Source organism: Topomyia yanbarensis, chromosome 2, assembly GCF_030247195.1.
Source record: "Topomyia yanbarensis strain Yona2022 chromosome 2, ASM3024719v1, whole genome shotgun sequence".
NCBI lineage: Eukaryota > Metazoa > Arthropoda > Insecta > Diptera > Culicidae > Topomyia > Topomyia yanbarensis.
The window spans coordinates 39,091,264-39,115,088 of record NC_080671.1 but is presented as its reverse complement, the minus strand read 5'-3'; the positions used below and the strand labels follow the sequence as shown (position 1 = coordinate 39,115,088).

The 23,825-nt window shown below is 40.6% G+C and overlaps 2 protein-coding genes across 2 annotated transcripts in view; one reads left to right on the top strand and one right to left on the bottom strand.

Moving 5' to 3' along the window:
* Window positions 1-5,041, bottom strand: part of LOC131679438 (elongation of very long chain fatty acids protein AAEL008004-like) — a 7,947-nt gene extending 2,906 nt beyond the window's left edge. The window contains exons 1-2 of the mRNA XM_058960168.1: window positions 4,970-5,041; window positions 4,770-4,924 (exon numbers count right to left, since the gene is read on the bottom strand). Of these exons, the coding sequence (XP_058816151.1) occupies window positions 4,770-4,924; window positions 4,970-5,041 (227 nt within the window). The remainder of the gene's footprint in view (window positions 1-4,769; window positions 4,925-4,969) is intronic.
* Window positions 5,042-21,791: 16,750 nt separating this feature from the next.
* Window positions 21,792-22,558, top strand: LOC131683046 (uncharacterized). The gene is made up of 2 exons (XM_058964865.1): window positions 21,792-22,477; window positions 22,540-22,558. Exons 1-2 carry the CDS (start codon window positions 21,876-21,878, stop codon window positions 22,541-22,543), a joined length of 606 nt encoding a protein of 201 aa, XP_058820848.1. The 5' UTR covers window positions 21,792-21,875; the 3' UTR covers window positions 22,544-22,558.
* Window positions 22,559-23,825: the final 1,267 nt, after the last annotated feature.

Sequence of the window (23,825 nt, the reverse complement as noted above, 5' to 3'; positions counted from 1 at the left end):
CATGAGAGAATGTATTACACAGTACTTGAAGTGCAGGACTATAAACAGCGCCATATGTCTAATACAAAAGGAGAAAAAAAGATTCCGCCAACTTACCCCAGACTCCCCTAAATATAATTAAATGATAAGGACATCCATATTCTAACAGCAGCATTCACACAAAGATTTTAAAACATGCTTCTTTTCAGCTAAAATAGCACATAAAGCTAGTTTCGGTGCGATAAGTAATCACAAAAGACTGAAATTTTTTTTCGCCCAACACCGCCTTTAGGCGGGCAAAGTGTTTTACCAAAAAAGCTAAACTTCCGAATTATTCCACTAAACCAATTCACATCTACAGTAAAATGCTATTAACAGGCTACTCAAAAATATTTTTTTAGTTATTAAAATTTCCAAAAATAGTTAAAATTTGTTTAATGAAGATTACCACTAAACACAAAATAGTTTTTTTTCCACGTTTTCATCGAATTTTCAACTTTGAGCTTCAATTGCCTTTAACAGAAAGCTTAGATTATTCTAACAATGTGTGCGTTGGGAAGAAATACTAGTGCGGATGACAACATACAATCATGTTTTAGTAGTTTTTTTTTTTGAAAAAAGTTTGAGTACGTATAGCACAGCATTAAATTGTCAAAAATTTATCATATTCCAAAATAGCCACTTCCCACTCCAGTGTATATAACAATATTCTATTTCCCTACCTACTGTGTGAATAATTATGAGTGTCAATTAGGGCATTGCATCACCTTTGAATTCTACATTAAATCAATATAGAAAATGTAATGTGAGGTTTTTCTTCCGTAAAAATTTATGCAGAACACGAGTTTTGTGTTGGTTTTTCGATATTTTAGTTTTTGAAAAAATACGTACATCAACATAAAACGTACGCTTGTGGGCACGATAGGTTAGCCGTTTGGGGACGCTACCCGACCAAGAGAAAATAGCTGGCCAATAACCCGAGCATACTATTTTCTGGTATTATACCAAAACCTGGTATTAATTGATTATTAATACCTGTTTGAGGTATTCAGCAGGTATTGCAGAAACATTCTTCAATACCTGCTTAATACCTCAATGAGGTATAATACTTTATTTTAGTATTATTTATGTATTCCAGTGATTTTTACGTATACCAAATCAATACCTTATTGAATACCTCCAAACAGTAAATTTTGTTATTGGAAGGTTGAAAAGGTTTTGTTATTATTCAGGTATTGTAATATTATTTCAGGTATTTTACCTCTTATGCAAGGCTCCTCAATAGCTTATTGTGGGGTTCAAGTATTGGGTGCAGCATACCTGAATTTGGTATTCTGAAGTTATTTTCTTTTGCTCGGGTCTAGCTCACTACATAATGTAAATTTGAATTATTTTGACAGGAAAATGATGCGTAATTCTGTGTGGAATATGCCAAAACGAAGTAAAGAGGACATGAAAAAGGCAATTGCATCTGTTCAAGATTCGATCAACCTCTAAACAATTTAAGATCCCGTTCGAAACAATACGTGCTCGTGTGAAAGAAAATTGCTTGTCATCAATGAAAGCGCGCCCGAAGTTTCGCGTGAGTTAATATTATAAACGGTGTCTTTGTCGAAGAACAACTTTTTTTAAAACAAATCGGCATTCACGAAACTTTAGGGTACGATAGAACGGACTTTTCACTTTTATTTGCAACTGATCGCAAAATAATCGGTCGGGGGTCTAGAACAACTTTTCATTTCAATGATTTGTGTTTGAAAACTTGAGTTTTACAAGGATAGTATCCACATTTTGTTACTATAGACTACTATAGACATTCAAATAATACTAAAATCGAGAATCTGATGAAAAATTTCATTGTCTACAACTTTACAAAAACATAAATTGATATAAAATCATCCGAGAAAGTTATTAGCATTTTATCAGTTTTTATATTAGCATTATTAGTCTAGTGGTTAAAAAGTTCATTTGCAAGGACTCACAAAGGTTTAGATGAACAGTGTACATATTGAGATGAATTTAAGTGTTTATATAGTCCCATTTTAAAAGGAAAATTAGATTCCGTCGGTTCTTGGGCGCCAATGATATTTCATGAGCATGGAAGCTAGAAAAATATTGACCAGACTTCGATGGGGGAGAGTGAGGACACTTGATCCTTGGGGATATTTGATTCCCTGGCCATATCTCATAATCTATACATCAAAATTTACCACAACACAAAAAGAAAATGAAATATTTGGTGGATTATGATGTTTAAAAAACAAATCTAACGTATATCATTTGGTTTGGAAAAGTTGTGCAATATTTTAGAAAATATGATCTCGAAGATCTTTTTACAATTTTTTTAAACGGTTGTCTGATATCGGCGAACTAATTATATATGAATATTTTCAAGCACGATTACTTTCTAAGGACTTTTGTCTAGAAAAAAACGTTTTTCGAATAAAAAGTTTCACAACACATGCAAAAAAATAAATTTTGTTCACCTCATACAATAGGTATCATTGATCCCCGTAACACTGGGTACACTTGATCCCTATCATTAGCTCTCTCAAACACTTTCGAAATGTGTAGAAATAGAAAAACATCATTTTCATAAAGTATCTGGCACTATTAATTGATCTAAAATGTTTTTTGCGTGAACAAATTATGGTATAAGTTACTGAAGTTTGGAGAAGCCAGTTAAACAGCACTGATTTAGCGCAAATGCTTGTCTTGACTTTCTACTGTGATTAATGTTTGTCGTGCATCTAAAAAGATAGTCTAATTAATTAATTTGTCAGGATAGGTGATTAGCTGAACATTCATGTCAATTAGTCATAGTGTGCTTTGTTTCTTTAGCCCTAGTAGGCAGGGGATCAAGTTACCACACGTTTTTACAAAAACCTCGTTTTGACATGATTTTCAAATTTGTGTATAATACTGACAGGGCATAGTATTCGAATTTACATATTATTCATAGCACTTACAATTTAAAGTGACTACAAAATTTATTTAATTGAAATGTTATGAGAAAAAAACAAAAGTGGGATCAAGTGTACCCACTCTCCCCTACTCTTTCCATTTAAAAATGTTGATCATAATAGTAAAGAGATTTAATTTTTTCTATCATGTATTCGTCATTTCTTGATATTTTCATTCGTTCATTTATTAGAATTACCCCTGTCCTGATCAGATCCTTAAATTCGAAGCTTTCTATTTAAATAAATTTAATCATACAATTTGAGTCATTGTAAAAGTGACGAATATTAGAGTGACTTTTGATTGAAAATCCTGTTAGTCCTTTTCAAAGAAAGATGATTGAAAGCGAAAAAAATTTGAGTATATGTTTGAAAACTTTTGGGGCAGATTCCATTCATCAGAATGTGTAAATACAGGGTTTCGCTTAAACTCAAGGCATCGAAACCATCTTAGGAAAAGGAATCAAAACCAAATTTCATTTAAAAAGAAATTCCGGAAGTGTTACTCACAGAGCACTACAATAAACGAAAAAGAAAGCATCGCGCTGAACCATACATTCAGTAAATTTTCTTAGTTATTTAAGTCTGTTTATTGAAGATTTCTCGCATAATAATAAGAAAAGTGCGAAGACCGTATATCGAGAAAACTGGCAAATCTGTCCAGAATCTGAAGACAGTAACAGCAACACCCTTTTCGGGTAAAGGTGGTATTTTCTATATCTACTTTTATGTTGAGGTTTCTATTTTCGTACAATAATTAAAACTTTTATTTCTCATTGACTATTGTGAGCACAAGAAAAGCCTTTTAGCTATATCGTTTGATAATAAGAAGTCCTACAATTTTTACAAAAAAGTAATATTTGTATGTTTTTAGCAATACCTAGTGGCAAAAATGTCAAACAGTTTCATTGAAAAAATTTTCAAACAAAAATCTTTAAAATCAAAATTTGTTCTGCAGCTGACCGATTATTTTACTTTTGATTGCAATATGTCCATTCTATCACATACTGAAGTTTTAGAGATGCCTATTTTTTTCGAATTAACTTGTTCTACCAAACACAGCGTGTATAATAATTTAAGGTGTTATTGAAGTATATAATCGAATAAAAAATCATGATCGAAAAGGAAAAGGAAACAATCCAAAAAATGCGCAAACGTGATCCTTGCACATCAAAGCAACCACGTGAGCCGGAATGCACAACTTCAATACCATACACTGGTGACGACGAGGACACCGAAGAAGTCATTCGCAAGTACAAAGCCAGACGCAGCTGCTGAAGAAACTTTTTTTTTCAACATTTCCTTCAGCGGTTTCATGATTTTTCACATCATTTACCACTTCCTCATTTTCTTAACTGAATGACGTCAATGGATTGCATTTATTATTAGTGTTATAAATTTTTAAATAATCCACAGTATTCATACTCTTCAAATAAAAGTTTAGCCCCTGATTTTATAGTCATGTACATTGTTTTATTTAACCTGGAATATAGTGACCTATGAAACTCTCAGATTAAAAAAAAAACATCGAAAAAACGTACCTGCGTTTTATTGGGCTTAGCTCGAAAAATATTAAGCCAGGCATAAAATCATTATTGCCAACAACACGTCTCGTTCATCGTCGATGAAGCATCACAAACGCTAGAGACTTCACCGACGTATATTGTTTGAAGCCACTGTACTATGCATTGGTCTGCCCAACTATTGGCTTCAGCTCCGCAGTGTGGAGCCCTATCTACCTAAACAGTGCGGAAAGAATCGAATCTATACAACGCAGGTTTATTAGATACGCTTTGCGCAGGCTACCGTGGCATGATCAGCATCGGTTACCCATCTACGAAAGTCGGTGTCAACTTATTGACCTGGACACCTTGCGAACCCGGCGGGATATCTTCAAAGCACTCTTCGTAGCAGACATTTTGCAGAAGAGAATCGACTGCACCGCCCTTTTGCAGGATATCTCGCTCAACGTCATCCCCAGAGCTCTAAGAAATAGGGGTTTGCTACGGTTGCCGTTTCGTTGAACCAACTATGGGATGAACACAGCTATCAACAGTATCCAGTGAACCTTCAATAAAGTCACCTCTGTCTTCGACTACCATCTTCCACGCGCAACACTCCGTCGTCGGTTTACGAGTATGCTCTCAGGATCAGATCCACACTGACTATATTAGTTAATATGTTCGATTATATTATTTGTATTGTATAATGTACCTTAATTGTGTATATTAATGCTAATCTTTTAATTTGTATTTCATGTTAATTTATTAATTATTCTATCATCATTGGGGCTCAACAACAAATGGTTGTTGATGAATACAAACAATAAACAATCTCCTTCAACATTGCCAGATGTATAACCTTTCCAACGAATGCTTGTTTGTCAAAATCAGTGCAAAAATACCATTGCACGAGCTCGCCAAAGAAAACTGACTAATTTGACCCCACTCTTCTATACCATAGAAAAATATGACGGAAAAATACATTGAATGTAGGTTTTGGAGTGTCACTCAGCAAATTTTGGTTTATACCTTTTTATAAAGGAAACAGTTTTACTGTGTGAATGGAGAAATGCTCGTTATTTGATAAAGAGGGGAAGTTGGGGTTTTGGGGTATTCTGTCCTAAAATTCTACGCCGCAAATTATAGATTTTTTGCGATTTTTTCTTATGTTAAAAATCTCAGAAATAAAACCGAACCATTGCGATCTTCAGAATACGATAAGATCGAGGGCCTTTTGTCACTTACATCAAATTTTATTATTTTCTCATTCATATATCTGAATTACTCTTCAATCAATTTAAAAAAATGTACCTCGTTGGACGTGAAAAATCCCCAGGATCAAAGTAGATTCGTTATAGATAAAATTCAGAAACACTATTTTTTTGACATTTAGTCTTATTACCATATTTTTTCATTGAATAGCACATATCAACTCCTTTTAATAATAAATTATAATTTAATACACTATTCTTACTGTAAAAAACGCTCAGAAATCATATACCAGAAGTTTCATTCAGGGAACGTACGGGAAGATGGGGTATTTGATAATTTAATTAAGCCCTTTGGTGAATTTCAGGCTGATAAAACGGGGACACTGACAAAATCGGGACACATATTTTTCTTTCTTTTCAAGAAACCGAAACTCTTAAAATATTCTTCTTTTGTTCCTAGATATAGCCTCATAACCTTTCCTAATTATTTAGCTTAAATTTCCCTTAAGGGGGTCTGCCAGTGCAAAATTGAAAAAGAATGAAATTTTATTTTTTGCATATTTCGGATCTCTAAGATAAGACAAATATGCTCAAGAAAGGATTTACTCGAATTAAACTTGGCACGTCTGCTGTAGCCCGTCAAACTACCAACTATCAATTTTCATATGAAGCTGATTGGGTCAAAAAGCTGATAAAATAGAGGGTACATAAATTCGGGAGGCTCATGAAATTGGCTGCTGATGAAATCTGGTCCTCACCGGTCATTAATGACTAATGTCCCTGAATTTTACCGATATCTAATCTATTTCCATTTTGTTCTTGATATATTGATTTTCAAAATATATTTGATAAAATTATGAATTTTTCGAAAAATTAAAAATTTATATTAAAAATTAAAACAACGAAAAAACTCATTTTTTTAACTTTTATTTTTCGGCAACAAAAGACTGTAGAGAATAAAGGGAAGTGGCAGCACTGGCGAATCGCCCGGAAGTGTTGTCGTTAACGTCCAATATTTTTCAAAGTTTTTCAGTGATATATAATATATTCAACAGGAAAATGAAGTCAATCGTTTGGTAGGTAGTTTTTCCTGTTGAGTTACGTGTTAGTAGGTTGAAATGTCGCGACAAATGTGTGATTTTGCAAAGAAATTTGTCGTCACAACTTTGCCATTGAACTATGTGAAGCAAGACGCGAAAAAATACGCTCGTTCGTTCCGGTTAACGCCTGCAGTGTCGCCTGGACCTGGGTAGCTGATGCAACAATTTCGCGGATGGAGGAGAATTCTTCACAGAAATCTCATGAATTTATTTATTCAGAGCTGGTGAGATCGTTTCATGTCATTTTTCAATGCTTGTCTACCTTCATAAATATTTTCCTTTTTGAAAATACGTGCCAGAATCAAAAAAAAAATCATTCTGGAAATGCGAATATATTGCAAATATCCAATTGATACGCGGATATATTCGCGCGGCGCTTATTGTATATGAAGGCGCCCTCAGAATGCACGTGTAGGAACAGGCATTCCTGAAATGGGTCGTTGGATAGAGCTATCGCCTTTCATTTTCAGGGCCAAACATGTGTACTAGAGTGACAGGAAAAAAATGACCCCCATCGATCCACCCCTGAGTGAATTCCCAGTCCCACCAGAAGTAGTTGCACCAAATTTGAAGCAAATCGGACAAGTCTAGCTACCGGACCAACGTGCCTGAAGTTTGTGTGGGATTTTTCAACAATTTACATGGAGAAAACCCACTAAGACGCATTTTCGCCGCTAGGTGGCACTGTATACATCGTATTATCACTGTAAGTGAAAATAAGAAAGATAATTTAATTTTCTACAATTTTGTCGTAGACTGCTAGTCAATCCGGCTTTGTTAAAAGAAGTAATTAAACTTTTAACGAAGTGATGTCTGAGCCAGTTTTGCATGGGGCCTAGCAGTGCATTGTTGTGTATCAGTGCTCGATTCGCATGAACTAAATATTTTTGTGAAACTATCGCTAGGTTTAGCTCAATGTTATGTTCGGAAGAATTATAGTAAATAATTCGAGTCATGCTTTGATTAGAAAATTTTAGTTCCGCATGTTACCGCATAGGGGGCGCCAACACTAACTTTTCAACGGAGAGAGATAGAAATTTGGTGTCTTCTACTAAGTTACAGAACAGGCATTTTTCAATATTTCTTCCAAACATCTTAAAACTCTATCTCTCTTTTATGAAAAGTTAGTGTTGGCGTCCTCTATGCGGTCACAGGTGAAACTAAAATTTTGTTACCAAAACATAACTCGTATTATTTACTACAATTCTTGTAAACGTGCTATTCACCTAAATCTAACCATTATTTCACAAAAATGCATAGTTCGCGGGACTCGAGTACTGATACACAACTATGCACTGTTGGGCCCCATGCAAACTGACTCAGACATCACTTCGTTATAAGTTTAATAACTTCTTTTAACAAAGCCGGATTGACTAGTAGTCTTCGACAAAGTTGTAGACAATTAAATTATCTTTCTTATTTTCACTTACAGTGATAATACTATGCACATAGTGCCACCTAGTGGCGAAAATACGAACTAATGGGGTTTCTCCATATAAATTGTTGAAAAATTCCATACAAACTTCAGACACGTTGGTCCGGTAGTTAGACTTGTCCGATTTGCTTCAAATTTGGTGCAAGTACTCCTGGTGGGACTAGGAATCGACTAAGGTGTGGTCCGATTGAGTTTTCAAAAATTCATCATTTTTCTGGGCAGTCTATCGATGAAAACAAATATATCATTACATAGATGCGGACAAGTTTCTTCCATAAAAGCACTGCCGGACAGTGGAAAATGGATTGCACACACAAACACACATACACACCCACACACAAAAATCTGAAGAGAATGGAAACAAATTTAATGTGCATCGCGGCAAAATAATTGCTAAAAACGATTTCCTTGCAACAGCTTTGAACATGTTTCTAAATTCTATACTAACTGGCAGACAAAAACATAATTTTATTACAGAGACTATTCACACAGATATTTCAAATTTTGTTTTCTTTCTTGAGAGTTGTCCTATTGGAGCTGTAGAGCTGGGTTCACGGAAGGGCTCTCCATCAGAACCAGACATTATAATTGCAGACGAAACGGGAAATGTTACCCACTAAAACACTGTTTAAGTCCAAATGCAGCAGGCCATGATTCTGATTGTGATATCGAGTGTACGATTCAGTTGTGCGGGGGTATGAACTTAACGATCGCATTGGAATGGGCGTTTATTTGTGTGAATCGGATTGGAAGTGTTGTAGGGTTCACTAAATCATTGGGGCGTTTTTTGTGTTTGCGAAATCTTGGGCGTAGTTATGCGTGAATGATCGCAATTGTATGTTCGTCTTTGTGTACCATCGCGAAGGGCTCGGGCGTTTATATGTTATCGTGTTCGATCGCGTGGATGGTTGTATGTCGCGCGTGCTAACGTGTCACTACGCATGTATAATTTCGATTTTGGAACCGGGTATCCATTCGCATATTCGCGTGTGTTCTTGGACGATCGCGCGGTCCATGAATCTAATACTCAAATTTCAGTGCATGGTTCAGAGTGAGTGAGTTGTCTATCACTATCAACTCTATCACTAGAGTTCCCGGTTATGTCGCCATGGAACGTGTTGCCTAGTGGATATGAGCGTCATTTTCTACTGATTGGTCCAACTGAAAGCATGGCTGCTAGGGCCGAGAGTAAGAACTCTTGGACGTAACCAATTCATGATCGCGCGAACACGAGCGTTTTTAGAGTCATTCTTGAGACCGCGTTTATAAATTTATAAGTGCTAAAACGTTCATCTAGTCACCGGGGTATTATCCAGTTTGCAAGATCTTAAGTGTAGGTATGCGTGGATGATCGCGAAGAACTCAAGCGTTTGTATGTTAACGTGTTTATCGCGTGTGCTAGCGTGTATAACTTCGCGTATATCAATTTGTTTTAAAAAAACCGTGTGGCTATTTGCATATATGCGTGTATTCTAGAATGATAGCGCGCGGACCCTAAATATGATACTTAATTTGCAATGTATGGATCAGATCCTAGAAGAGAGTTAGTTCTCCCAAATCGTTTGTGTTTACCAAGCTACCCGATCAGTTTATCTGGCTGAAAATCTAAGGTAAATTAAATACTCTATTGTACTTAACAGCCTCCTTTCTATATCTAATGCTCTTCGAGTACGTTAAAATTTTCGGTTCAATCTTTCAAATGAAATAAAGGAAAAACCTATTAAATTAATATAATAGAAAATTTAAAAGAGTTCCAGAATCCACTGCTGATTTTAATTGTATTATGTCTCAGAACTGCAGAATACAGCAGCAGTAATAATTTGATCCCGGGCTCCGTGGTGGTGGAGGAACGCTATGTGGGAAGCTGAGCTGCAAGCAACCGGGAGGGTCATAGGTGGTGGATAATGCTTAGTCGCGATAGCAACTAGTTGTGATTCGCGGCCCGAACCAGTAGCTGAACCGGGGGCTGACTGCGGGTGTGGTCGGACGAGATAGTGGGCCCTACACGTTCTAGGCCTAAATACCACATGCCCTAAAGCAGCCCTGACAATGCGAGCCAGCGCCGCCTTTAAATAAGCGCTTAGCCCAAATCTCTCTTCTCCCGTGATCCTTCAGCGTTACTGCAAGGTTGGCGCAGGCCTAGCTAGCTGCGCTGCAGGAGGTGTTTTGGAAGGGGTCTACGGTGCGGGTCTTTCGCGGGAACCACACCATCCAGCTGCGGCAATTTCCCCCGAGCTGGGAACAGCTTTTATGGTGGTGGGAGAGATGCAAAAGCGTGTGATCGGATGGTGGCCGGTCAGCGACAGAATGTGCAGGTTGAGGATCAAAGGCCGGTTCTTCAACATCAGCATACTTAACGTACATAGTCCCCACCTCGGAAGTCGCGATGACGACAAGGACGAATTCTACGCGCAGCTGGAGCATGAATACGATCGCTGCCCAAGACATGATGTCAAGATCGTCATCGGCGACCTTAATGCTCAGGTTGGCCAGGATGTGGAATACTGACGGGTAATTGGAAGGTTCAGCGACTACCAGCAGACGAACGAGAACGACCTAAGACTAATCCATTACGCCACATCCAAGAACCTGGCCATAAGGAGCACCTTCTTTCAGCACCGCCTCCTGCACCGATACACCTGGAGATCACCGAAACAAACAGAGACGCAAATTGATCATGTTCTGATTGATGGACGGCACTTCTCGGACATTATCGACGTAAGGACTTATCGGGGCGCTAACATCGACTCGGATTACTATCTGGTGATGGTTAAACTGCGTCTAAAACTATCCGTAGTGAACAGTGTAAGATATCGGCGCCCGCCGCGGTATAACCTGGACCGACTGAGGGAAACCAACGTCGCGACAACGTACGCGCAGCATCTTGAAGCAGCGCTGCCACCGGATGAGGAGCTCATCGATGCTCCCTTTGAGGACTACTGGACCAGGACTAAAGCAGTTATAAGCAGCACTGCGGAGAGCGTCCTGGGATACGTACAGAGGAGTCGACAGAACGATTGGTTCGATGGCGAGTGCCAAGAGATATTGGACGAGTAGAATGCAGCACGCGCAGCGATTTTGCTTCAAGCCACTCGTCAGAACGTGGAGTCATATCGACGGAACCGAAAACAGCAGACTCGTCTTTTCCAGGACAAAAAGCGCCGCCTAGAAGAGTCTGAGAGAGAGAGAAGATGGAGCTGCTCTATCGCTCTCAAGAAACACGAGCGTTCTTCAAGAAGCTGAATGACTCTCGCAACGGTTTTGTTCCGCGGGCCGAAATGTCTAGAGACAAGGAAGGTGGCATCTTGACGGACGAACATGAGGTGGTCGAAAGGTGGAGTCAGTACTACAATGAACATCTGAATCGGGCGTTCGAGGGAGACGATTATGTCAGTGTCGCAGCCGACGGGGATGTACCGGCGCCCACTATGAATGAGGTTAACGAGGCTATTCCACAGCTCAAGAATAACAAGGCAGCTGGTAAGGATGGTCTAGGAACGGAACTCTTCAAGGTAGGTCCGGATAAACTGACGCAAAGCATGCACCGAATAATCGAAAGAATCTGGGACAGAGAACAGCTACCGGAGGAGTGGAAGGAAGGGGTCATCACCCCGATATACAAGAAAAGCGACAAATTGGACTGTGAAAATTACTGAGCGATCACAGTGACAAATGCCGCTTACAAAGTGCTATCCCAGATTCTGTTCCGGCGCCTATCACCGCTGGTAAATGGATTTATCGGGAGTTATTAGGCCGGTTTCATTAACGGCAGATCAACAAACGACCAAATCTTTACTATACGGCAAATCCTCCAAAAATGCCGTGAATACCAGGTCCCGACACATCACCTGTTCATCGACTTTAAAGCCGCATGATGGACGAGAACGGCTTCCCTGGGAAGCTGACAAGACTGATTAAGGCTACGATGGATGGTATAAGGTGTTGTGTAAAAATTTCGGGCGGCCTATCGGGTCCTTTCGAAACAAGCAGGGGACTGACAAGGCGATGGGTTGTCCTGCCTGCTGTTCAATATAGCGCTGGAAAGTGTAATGCGAAGAGTGGGGTTCAACATGTGGGGCACGATTTTCACGAGGTCCGGACAGTTCGTGTGCTTTGCTGACGACGTGGACATAATCGGTAAAAACAAGGAGACGGTAGCAGATCTGTATACCCGACTGAAGTGCGAAGCAGCACGAGTAGGACTGAAGATAAATGTGTCTAAGATAAAGTACATGCTGGCTGGCGGAACCCATCGCGATAGGGAACGCTTGGGCAGTAGTATTACGATCGACGGCGACGAGTTCGAGGTGGTTGACGAGTTCATCAATATAGGCTCATTGGTGACTGCGGACAATAACACCAGCCGGGATATCAGAAGGCGTATTATCTCTGGAAGTCGTGCTTACTATGGGCTCCACAAAACTTTGAGATCCGTGAAGCTTCACCACCGCAAGAAATGCGTCATGTACAACACACTGATTAGATCGGTGGTCCTCTACGGGCATGAAACGTGGACAATGGAGGAGGATCTGCAAGCACTCGAAGTCTTCGAAAGAAGGGTGCTGAGAACGATCTTCGGTGGTGTGCCGGAGGATGGTGTGTAGAGGCGAAGGATAAACCACGAACTTGCGCGACTCTATGGTGAGCCCAGTATCCGGAAGGGTACGGTGGGCGGGGCATGTTGTGAGGATGCCAGACAACAACCCCACCAAGTTTGTTTTCACCTCCAACCCGGCAGGTACAAGACGAAGAGGAGCGCAGCGTTCCCGGTGGCTGGACCAAGTGGAGCAGAACCTGGCGAGTATCGGGCACCTAAGAGGTTGGAGACAAGCAGTAACTGACCGAGTGACGTGGCGGAATATTGTGCACGGTGTCTTTGTCGAACAACTTTATTCAAAAAAATTCGGCATCTGTAAAACTTCGGGATATGAAAGAATGGACTTTTCCCTTTCATTTGAAAGTAAAATGAAAATATTTTGTCGGGGGGTCTAGAACAACTTTTTATTTTAAAGTTTATTGATTGAAAACTTAAGTTTTTTAATGAAATTAATTAACATTTTTGCTACTAATTGGTACCAGAAACTTTCAAAAAATATTAAAAGTGAGAATCTGATGAACAATCCCATTATCTACAACTTCGTAGAATGCTTTAAAATCGATATAAAATAACCCGAGAAAGTTATTAAAACTTTATTAGTTTTTAGGTGTACACGGGGCGTATGGACTAAGATGTCGATTAACATAGACTTACAAAAAAATCTTGGGTTTAAACAACAGTAAATTCAGATAAATTTCAATGTATACAAAGTCCCATTCTCAGCAGAAAAAATATATTTTCAGATTTCTCCGGGTCTTGGGCGAAAATGACACTTTATGAACAAGAAAGGTTTGGAAAGGTGTTGACCAAATTTATTCGATAATCTTATACCTTTTCAAGATGTTGATTAATGTAGTAACGGATTTTATCATGCCTTTTTCATTTCTTTTCTCGCTCTAGGGGATAGCTAATGTAAACTAGAATGACCCTTCTTTCTGATCCTATCCTACCTGGTAAAATACAATTGGCTTAAATTCAAAGCTTCATATTTGAATGAAATAATGTAGACAGTTCGAGTCATTGTAATAAACGACGGATTTTATTGCAATTCTGGGTTGAGAATCCTGTTTGTCTTTATCAACATTAAAAGAAAAAAAAGCTCTTCGAATTTCAGATCCATGTTTGTTATCTTTTGGGGTAGATATATTTCATCAGAATTGATAAATGCAGATTTTTTCTTGTCCTCAAATTTTATTTCCAAATCGAACACACTTCACATAATCTTGGAAAAAAGAACAAAACCATGTTTCATAATTTTCTTTAAGAAGAAAGTCCGGAGTCGTTACTCGTTGTACACGAAAACGATCAAAAAAATATCAGGCTGGACCATACACACAATTCGCAGAATTTACAATTTCGTATTTACTATAGCGAGTTCTGTTCAATGTACAGCGATTCTCAAAAGTTAACAAACTTGAACTTAAATCTCATCGAATTATTTTTCTATCCTTCATGAAACTGTCAATCAGGATTCTCAATCGAAATCAAATCAAATGACTGAGTATCTAATCGAGTTTGATCAAATATAAAGATAAAATTTAGGCCAAATATATCCCACAAGATACTAACGAGCAAAAAGGTTGACTCAAGATTACATCAAGCATACTTCAGAATGGGTGAAGAAAGAATAGAAGAAACAAATATATCTGTGACAGAAAAAAAAAACTGTTTCATTTTGCTGCATTACCCAGCATCTTTCAAAAGAGTCTTGACTTCGTTCAAATTTTATCTACTCATCTCTATATCTCCATGCTCCTAAAATATCATTGGTGCGCATAAAACGGTGGAATCTGGAATTATGTTTTTACGCTTAAAGGTGGGACTTTGCTAGCATTCAGGTTCTTCTGAGCACACTGTTAAAATAAGGCGATTCATTTTTTTTACAAATTACAAACCCCCGACAGAATATTTTAATTTTAATTTCAAATTCAAGGGAAAAGCCCATTATATCACATGCTAAGGATTTAGCGATGCCGATTTTTTTTTCGAATAAAATTGTTCTACCAAACACACCGTGTTGTGGAACAGATTAAATCATGTTAATATGATGTATAATCAAGAAAAAATAATATAATAATTTGGTCCCGAAAAAGATTAAAAATAGGGAATTTATAACCCGGATCATTTTGAGATACCTTCATAGCAGGTAAATTGAGTTGAACCAAATGTGTTCATCGTGCACTATATTTTTTGTTGTAAAGGAAATGCTTTCACTTCCTCTGAGCTTGAAAATTCCGTTCCAATTCCGGACAGATCCGTTCAATTATTTTTTCCGGACACATAACCAAAAATCCGTACTGTCCTCCCTAATTCCGTATGGTTGGTCAGCTTAAGTATACCAACTCAGGTGCGAAACATTAGCATTATAGCATGGGTAGTATATTTTCCAAATTTTTATAGCAAAACATTAAACATTGTACAAGTGACAATGGCGAAAGCACTTTGACGCTGTTCTTACCTATATCTATTTCACCATACATTATTGTAATATTATTATTATTATTATTATTATTAATATTATTATTATTATTATTATTATTATTATTATTATTATTATTATTATTATTATTATTATTATTATTATTATTATTATTATTATTATTATTATTATTATTATTATTATTATTATTATTATTATTATTATTATTATTATTATTATTATTATTATTATTATTATTATTATTATTATTATTATTATTATTATTATTATATTATAATATTAGGACAAAGCGCCCTTACACAAAAAATACCGTGCGCACATGAAAATCGGTTTGCTACGTGTGAACTTTTTCTTAAAATTGCTCACTAAAAGAAGCTCAGCGCTAAGAAGCGGTCTAAAAAACACGGTCACTGCGATCGAAATTATTAAACAAATATCAATACAAACTATACGTTCCGTACGGTACATACAACGCGCTTTCGAAAATTTCACACTGTGTTTTTTCGGTGTTTTTCGCGATATTCGCGGTTTATTTTTGAGCGAAAACACGAGTGAAGTGGTTTTTCAGTGACTGACAGTGAAAGTTTCACGAAAATCGGTGAAGAAACGGCTGAAATAAGTGGATTTTAGTTTACCCACGCGGCAATAAAATCAAAACAACCAGCCATCACTGTGGCTACCAGTGCGGTCGCCCAGCTAGTTTCATTCACTGGCTGTGCCGGCTGCGTGTGTGACGGTGACGGTGGGCTGGAAGCAAGTTTTTTTTTCGAGTTTGGAAAACTGACGAAAAGTTTTTAAAAAAAGAAAAAAAAAATTTTTCTTGCTTGATCTACCAAAAAGAGTGGTACAGCGTGGTACAGTGCGAATTGGACGCCACAGTGCGTGCCAAAAGTGTCGAAACAGCAAAAAAAGGAAAAAATTGAAAAGTGATTTTTTTGCACGTTTAATCCATTGAAGGCAACGTAGAAGCGAAAAAAAAGGTAGCTGCGATTCTGCCTGCCTACAGTGTGGCCCAAAAGTGTTGGAACACTTCGAAAAAGTCGACGTTGAAGGGGCAAATAAGGTAAGATCTTTCCTTTTCTTCACCTTTTTTGTCCATTTGGGGTTGGTATCGGGTGACCGTGCCACATAGCAGTTTCCAACGTCTGGTGGTTTAATCCAAGATGGCGGCCGCTAGTAGCGGTGATCCGGGAGGGTCAAGCCAAAGGAGATTGCCGGAATTTATGGATCCGACGAACAAATTTGGTGAACTGACATTCCTGCAGCTGACAGGTAAAGACGGCATACCATTGCCAAGAAACCCGTTCGTCATTGGTAAATCGGTGGAGGTTGTCGCTGGAGGCCCAATTGAAGGTGCGAATACCGAAGCTCAAGGGACACGGTATACCCTTCGAGTTCGGAACCCAGTCCAAGTTACCAAACTAATGAAGATGACCAAGCTCATTGATGGTACTGATGTTGTGGTTGAATCCCATCCGAATCTGAACGTAAGTAGATGTGTTATTTCCTGCTACGATCTGATTCACCTTGAAGAGAAGGAGGTTTTACAAGAAATTATAAGCCAGGGTGTGATTCGTGTACAGCGAATTACACGAAAGGAAGAGGAGAAAAGAGTGAATACGCCAGCGCTTATCTTGACCTTCTGCAAGACCACCTACCCGGAATACATGAAGATCGGTTTACTTCGCGTCCCTACCCGCCCGTACTTCCCAAACCCGATGCTTTGTTATGGATGCTTCAAATACGGTCATACTCGTGTTCGCTGTCCTGGCCCGCAACGTTGTCCTAATTGCTCTGGAGAACATCAAGGTGAAGAAAAATGTCGAGCAGCCCAGTTCTGCCTAAATTGTAAAGGTGATCACCAACCAACAAGCCGCCAATGTCCAAATTACAAAAAGGAAGTAGAGGTCATAAAAATAAAAATCCGCGACAATTTGACATTCCCGGAAGCGCGCAAACGAGCTGAACAGCAAAATCTTGGAAGTTACGCCCAGGCTGCAGCGCAACCGAACGAGATCCTGAATAAATTGAAAGAACTGGAGCAGACAATGAAAAAGAAGGATGCGCAGATCGTTAAACTTCTGGCAGAGAACAAACGCAAGGACGAGAAAATTGAGCAAATGATGGCGTACATCAAACAACAGTCCGCCAGCCAAGAAAAACCACAGCACAGTAAAGAACAAAAACCAACGAATCAGACGGCCGGGCCAATAACACGATCCAGGAACAACTCACCAGCGATAAATACGGACTCAAAACGAGGAAGACCACAGAAACAACACACCCCTTTCAGCAAACCAACGACAACCTCACCGGATAATTTAAGCCCACCGCCAAAAAGAACCGCTGCCACTACCACCAACGAAACGATGGAATATTCAGACGATGAAATTGAGATTACCGAGACGCCTCCTAGCCAGCCTCTTCGATAATTCTCATTTTCATCAACGTTTGGATACCAACAACAACCCACGCACGAATACTGACCACGAGATAGATCGGTTTGGAAGAGAGGAAAGTGTAGTACTCCTTCCAACGCAAGTACAGCAGGATGAAGAAACTATCCGGGCCGTCATACCCCAACCCGTTGATAGTGAATTCACCTCTGTGGCCGATAGGAACACCGAATTTACCACTTCAACTAACAAATCTACAAACCAGAGCAACCCGATCGTCATCTACGAGAAAACGAGCATAACTACACAAAGTCTATCCCCAGTGCCGACCGCAGTCGGTGTTCGTGAACATAATAGTGTAGTTAGTACGACAGCGGTTGGCACTGTGGGGCTGGACCTTCCCCAGGTCAGTTCCGAAGTTATCAATCCCCTCGCAGGTACTGCTTGTTTTGATGTTCTCTCAGGTTTGAAGGACAACATCGACGATACGCTCCTTCCACATCACCACTTGCTATCGCCCGGAGAAGGCCCATCGAGATCATCACTTCGAGATAGAACAGCTATAACAACGAAAACTACACAAAGTCTTTCCCCAGTGCCGGTCGCTGTCGGTAGTTCTGGAAGTAATCGTGTAGTAGTTTCGACAGCGGCTGGCACTGTGGGGCTAGACGTCCCACAGGTCAGTCCATCTTCAATTTATCTCCGAACGAATTCTGTTGCGGCTTCTACCGTTACAGATGCGACCAGCAGTAACCGGTTTGGGGAAGAAGAGAAGAAAGTAGCTTCCCCACTTCATCATGAAGGGATCGACCGGGGGGAAGAGGACTGTCCCTACTTCCCAGATATACAGTCCTCGCAATTCTCCTCCTGGCTTTCCGCCGGCGAAGATACACCGCAAGAACAGCTGAAGCATCATAGCACCGATATCCCGGTTGAAATCAGCGCAACCACGTCTCGGTACCAACGGAATACACCGGCGAGAACCCGCAGACAATCACCTTCGCTATCAACATCGTCTTCGTCAGCGACTTTCGCCAATCGAGACAGCAGATGCTTCGCCCTTCAATGGAACATTCGGGGCCTGCGAACCAACATCAGCGAGCTTAAACAGCTGATCTGCGAGTACGGACCGAGCCTGATAGCGCTTCAGGAAACAAAAGTTGACAACCGAGTAGTCGCAGCAGATTTCATCGGCAACAACTACACTCTTTTGCTGAAAACTGGGAGTTGTCGATACTGGCAACAAGGAGTAGGTCTTGCCATTCGGGATGGTGTTCCATTCGAACGAATTGATATCGACGACAGTATACAAGCTATCGCAGTTCGGATCCAACTGCCACAGCAAATGACGGTGGTGTCGATCTACGTCCCTCCCAATACTCAACAGTGTCAAGAACAGCTGGGTGACTTCCTCGAAACGCTTCCACGTCCAGTGCTGGTACTAGGCGACTTTAACGCGCACCATATTTGCTGGGGTTCTACGAAATCTACCGCACTAGGCCACTTCATCGCCGAAAAAACGCTATCGGAACGATTACTCATCCTCAACGACGGATCGCACACTCGGATTGATCCAGCTACCGGTATCACTTCGGCTATTGACCTCTCGATCTGCTCCGAATCAGTGGCTTCGAAATTTGTTTGGCGAACACTTCCGGACACCCACAGCAGTGATCACTTTCCCATTCTCGTTTCCATTCCCGGACTGTCGACTATCCCAACGAAAAGACAGAAATGGATTTACGACCAGGCAGATTGGGCAACCTACGAGCGATTGACCGCCAACGCTATTCGACCGGGCGTCGAAATATCAATCGACTGTTTCGTTGACCGGTTGATTTATTTATTTATTTATTTATTTCAAGTCGTCAATCAGATGTAGACCGGTTTCTTACAATAATTATTAAACTAACTTAACACTAGTTAAAATTTTGGTTTACTTTAAACTGCTGCTTAAGTTTTGTTTTCGACATAGTGAAGTCAATGCTTTCGCAATGTTTGTTGTAAATATTCATCATTTGGTTTAAAGGGCCAAACTTGGCATAGAGCAGCAAACACCGCGATACCTCGCACTACCGGCAGAGTCGGTCCCAAAGCAGTTCCGTGGTGGTGTCCGGAGGTGAAAGTAGCTATCAAAAATCGGAGAAAAGCACTTAGAGCACTGAAGCGTATACCAGCAGAGGACCCCCGAAAAGCGGATGCACTGAAAAGCTTCCAGGAATCACGGGCAACAGCAAGAAAGTCTATCCATGACGCCAAGAAAAAATCATGGGAAGACTTCGTCGCGAAGATATCTCCAAGTTCAACTACGTCGGAGATGTGGCAGACAGTCAACACGTTGAGAGGGAAACGCCAACACCGCCCAACTGTCATCAAGCGGTCCGGTGGTTACACGGATAAGCCAGAAGAAATAGCTGAAGAACTGGCGCAACACTACAGCGAAAGATCCGCAACCTCCAGCTATTCGTCGTTGTTCCAGAGGGAGAAAGAAAAGGCCGAACGAAACCGCATAAACTTCTCGCCAGATAGCGATGATATTTACAATTCGGACTTCACCCTGAGTGAATTGCTGTGGGCACTCGACAGAGGAAGAAGTGGCTCTTCAGGACCGGACTGCATCGGCTATCCATTGCTTCAGCGACTTCCATTGTCTGTGAAAACTGCCATGTTGGAACTTTTCAACAGAATATGGCGCAGTGGTGTATTCCCACCCTGTTGGCGAACCGGAATCATCGTACCAATTCCAAAGCCAAGCTCGGATGACGCGGGTCCAGCTGCATTCCGTCCAATCACTTTAACTAGTTGTATGGCGAAGGTGTTCGAACGAATTGTCAACCGACGGTTAACCACCGAACTAGAGTCGAACGGGCGTCTTGACAAACGACAACATGCCTTCAGATCTGGTCGGGGTACTGACACATACTTTGCGGAGTTGGAGAGGTCATTACCCGACCGTGACGAGCACTGTCTGATAGCGTCGCTAGACTTGGCCAAGGCGTACGACACCACCTGGAGATATGGCATCCTACGAACACTGCAGAAATGGCAAATACGTGGAAGGATGATAAACATTGTCAACAGTTTTCTGGCAGAGAGAACGTTCCAGGTCAACGTAGAGGGGCATTTGTCGCCAGCACGTCCGCTGGAAAATGGTGTGCCGCAGGGCTCAGTGCTCTCTGTGACACTATTTCTCGTGGCTATCCAACCCATCTTCCGCGTGGTTCCGAACTCTGTACAAGTGTTGCTGTACGCCGATGATATTCTGCTTCTTGTGTGGGGAAAGAAAGAACAGTCCCTCCTTCGGAAACTTCAGGCCGCAGTAAAAGCCGTCGATAAATGGTCGAGAAGTGTTGGATTTACGATATCTGCAACGAAATCCAGCATCTTCTATTGCAGCCCTAACGTGCGCCGTGAACCCATGCAGGCGATAAAGGTAGATGGTGTAGCCGTTCCGATACAAACGCTGCTGAGAACTCTCGGTGTCACTCTCGACCGATCACTCAATTTTAAAGCGCATTGTAAAATGACGAAGAAGACGTGTGAATCCAGGCTGCGTATCTTGAAGATGATCGGTGCCAAGCTACCCCGTGGTCAACGCGCTTCTTTACTGCAAATCGGGTCCGCAATTGTTACCTCGCGACTCCTCTACGGTATGGGACTTGTAAGCAGAGGAGGAGATGCCGTCATCCAAACGCTCGCTCCTACATACAACAGGATGGTAAGGTTTGCATCCGGTGCATACGTTACGAGCCCAATCTTAGCCATTATGGCAGAAGCTGGAACCCTACCATTTGACCTACTCGTTCTTCAAAATATAGCCCGGTTGGCCATCCATACGTTGGGAAAAAGCAAGGACAATGCCGATCTCCCACTGGTACATCGAGCATCCGAACGTCTGACAGAGGTGATCGGAATCCCTCTTCCAGCTATTTGCAATCGTACACGTTTGGCTGCACGAAGATGGTACGAACCCAAGCCCCAGATCGTGTGGGACATAAAGAGACGTGTGAAAGCTGGCGACCCCTCGGAAATTGTTCGGCCTGCTTTTCAGGAGCTCCTAGCAGGTCGTTTCAACCGTTCAACTATCGTCTACACGGATGGCTCGAAAGACGACAATGCAGTAGGTGTGGGAGTGTATGGAGAATACTTCCAACAATCGGTTGGTCTTCCATCGTCATGCAGCGTCTTCTCGGCAGAAGCGTTTGCAATCAAAACGGCGCTAGCAACACATAACACGGTCAGTGATTTGGTGGTTATGTCTGACTCGGCCAGTTGCTTATCGGCATTAGAAGCTGGCACATCGCAACACCCGTGGATTCAGCAGATTGAAAACATGCTACGAGGCCGTCCAATCAAGCTGTGCTGGATTCCGGGTCATGCTGGTATCCATGGAAACGAAGAGGCAGACCGCCTCGCAGGAGAAGCCAGGGGTAATGCCCCCTTGCAAATAGCCGTTCCGGGAGCAGACGCGAACAACCAAATGAAAACAGCTATCCGAAATCAGTGGTGCCGTCGATGGTCTGCGTCCACTGAAGTAAAACTTCGCGAAGTTAAATTCGACACAGGGAAGTGGACTGACCGCGAGAATTCGGCTGAACAGCGAGTACTTACCCGGCTTCGCATAGGGCATACCCGGCTAACACACGACTTTCTGCTAAAGAAAACTTCACCACCAGTGTGCGACTGCTGTGGGATCATTGTAGATGTCCGCCATGTGATCCTCCACTGCAGAAAATACGACGACGCTAGAAGGAAGCACGATATCGAGTCGACTAGTCTGCGAGCGGCTCTGCGCAACGATAGGAAAAATGAGGAGAGTATGGTAAAATTTCTCAAGGAAACTAACCTATTTAAAATGTTATAAAATTTTATTTTGATTTGTAACTGCATAACTGATAACTGCATTGTAAAATTTACAGGTAAAATAATTTCTTCCGACACGAATGCACCCTTCCTTGGTGTAAAGTGTCGTTAATAAACAACAACAACAACAAATACAAACTATAAACCTGCAAAGATTGCGCAAACAACCGGTATACTAAGTGTATCGCAACCAACACTAGACAATACCAAGAAGGAACCAATAAACAAACGGAAACGTTCCCAATCGTAACTTGCATGATGATCGACGACACCTGCAGTAATGACAGTGTGGATAAAGACGACCCCCTCGGAGCAAGCGAATTCAGTGAATTGTAAGCAATATTATACAATGCTTAATTGCTTCGTCGCCGAGTAGAAAGATCCTCGTGCGCACTGTTATATAGTGCATATAATTTACAACTGCACCATGACGTATCATAAAGTCACTCGACGCAGGAACACCGTGTTTTAGCTAAACAATAAAAAAATATGAATCAAAATTAGTTCTCGTGTCAAAGTAGAATAATTTGATGCATTCTTTTTAACGTTGTAATTAAATATTTTATGTGAGTGCACAACAAAATCTAAATTTGCATAATTATTTTTGGACAACTGGTTCTCTAATTCAAGAATATGCAGCGTCTGATTATTAACATCATTCAAAACTTTGCTCTGTCTAAGTTAAATTAAAAATAATCAATTTTTGGATGAAATTTCGATGAATCATCTTTTCGTGTTTGTACTGTTATTACGGAAATAAATTTATTGAGCTGGTTATTTATGGGACTCTCGTAAGAGATTCAATTTTAAACTACTTTTCAGGTTATAATTTTTTTAATGTTAACATTATCTAAGAATCATTGGTGTTTCAAAATATCTTGCATGTTCTATACTTGTAAATTGTTCCAAGTGTCCAACACGTTACAATCGAACAAACATTCACCATTCACCCGCCGTTAGCTACTAAGAAATTACAACACCCTTTCCTCACTGTTCCTCGCATGAACCGCAGATCTGTGTGCACATGTAATTTGTAATCTCTGTTGTATTTGTCGCCAGTTGCCAGTTCAAACTCGCTGAGCTGTTGTTATTTCGGCATATTATCACATTTCATTAGCGAAATTCAATCAAGAGTGCCCCAGTTTACAGATTAGCCATGTCATCGCCCCTGAATGATTCAGTTTATGCAACACATACGCTGCCGCTTATGCCTCCGTCCTTCCCGCAGAAGAGTACATGCCCGGGACCGGTGCGAATGAAAGTCAGAGAACTTACCACATTGGAATCACACGAACGTCAGCTACTAGTCTTCTATTTTTTCTCTGGAAACACACTCAACTGT

Bases quoted from the DNA above. Each gene is read 5' to 3' on its own strand.
- LOC131683046 (XM_058964865.1), top strand. From the start codon at position 21,876: ATGTCTGACTCGGCCAGTTGCTTATCGGCATTAGAAGCTGGCACATCG.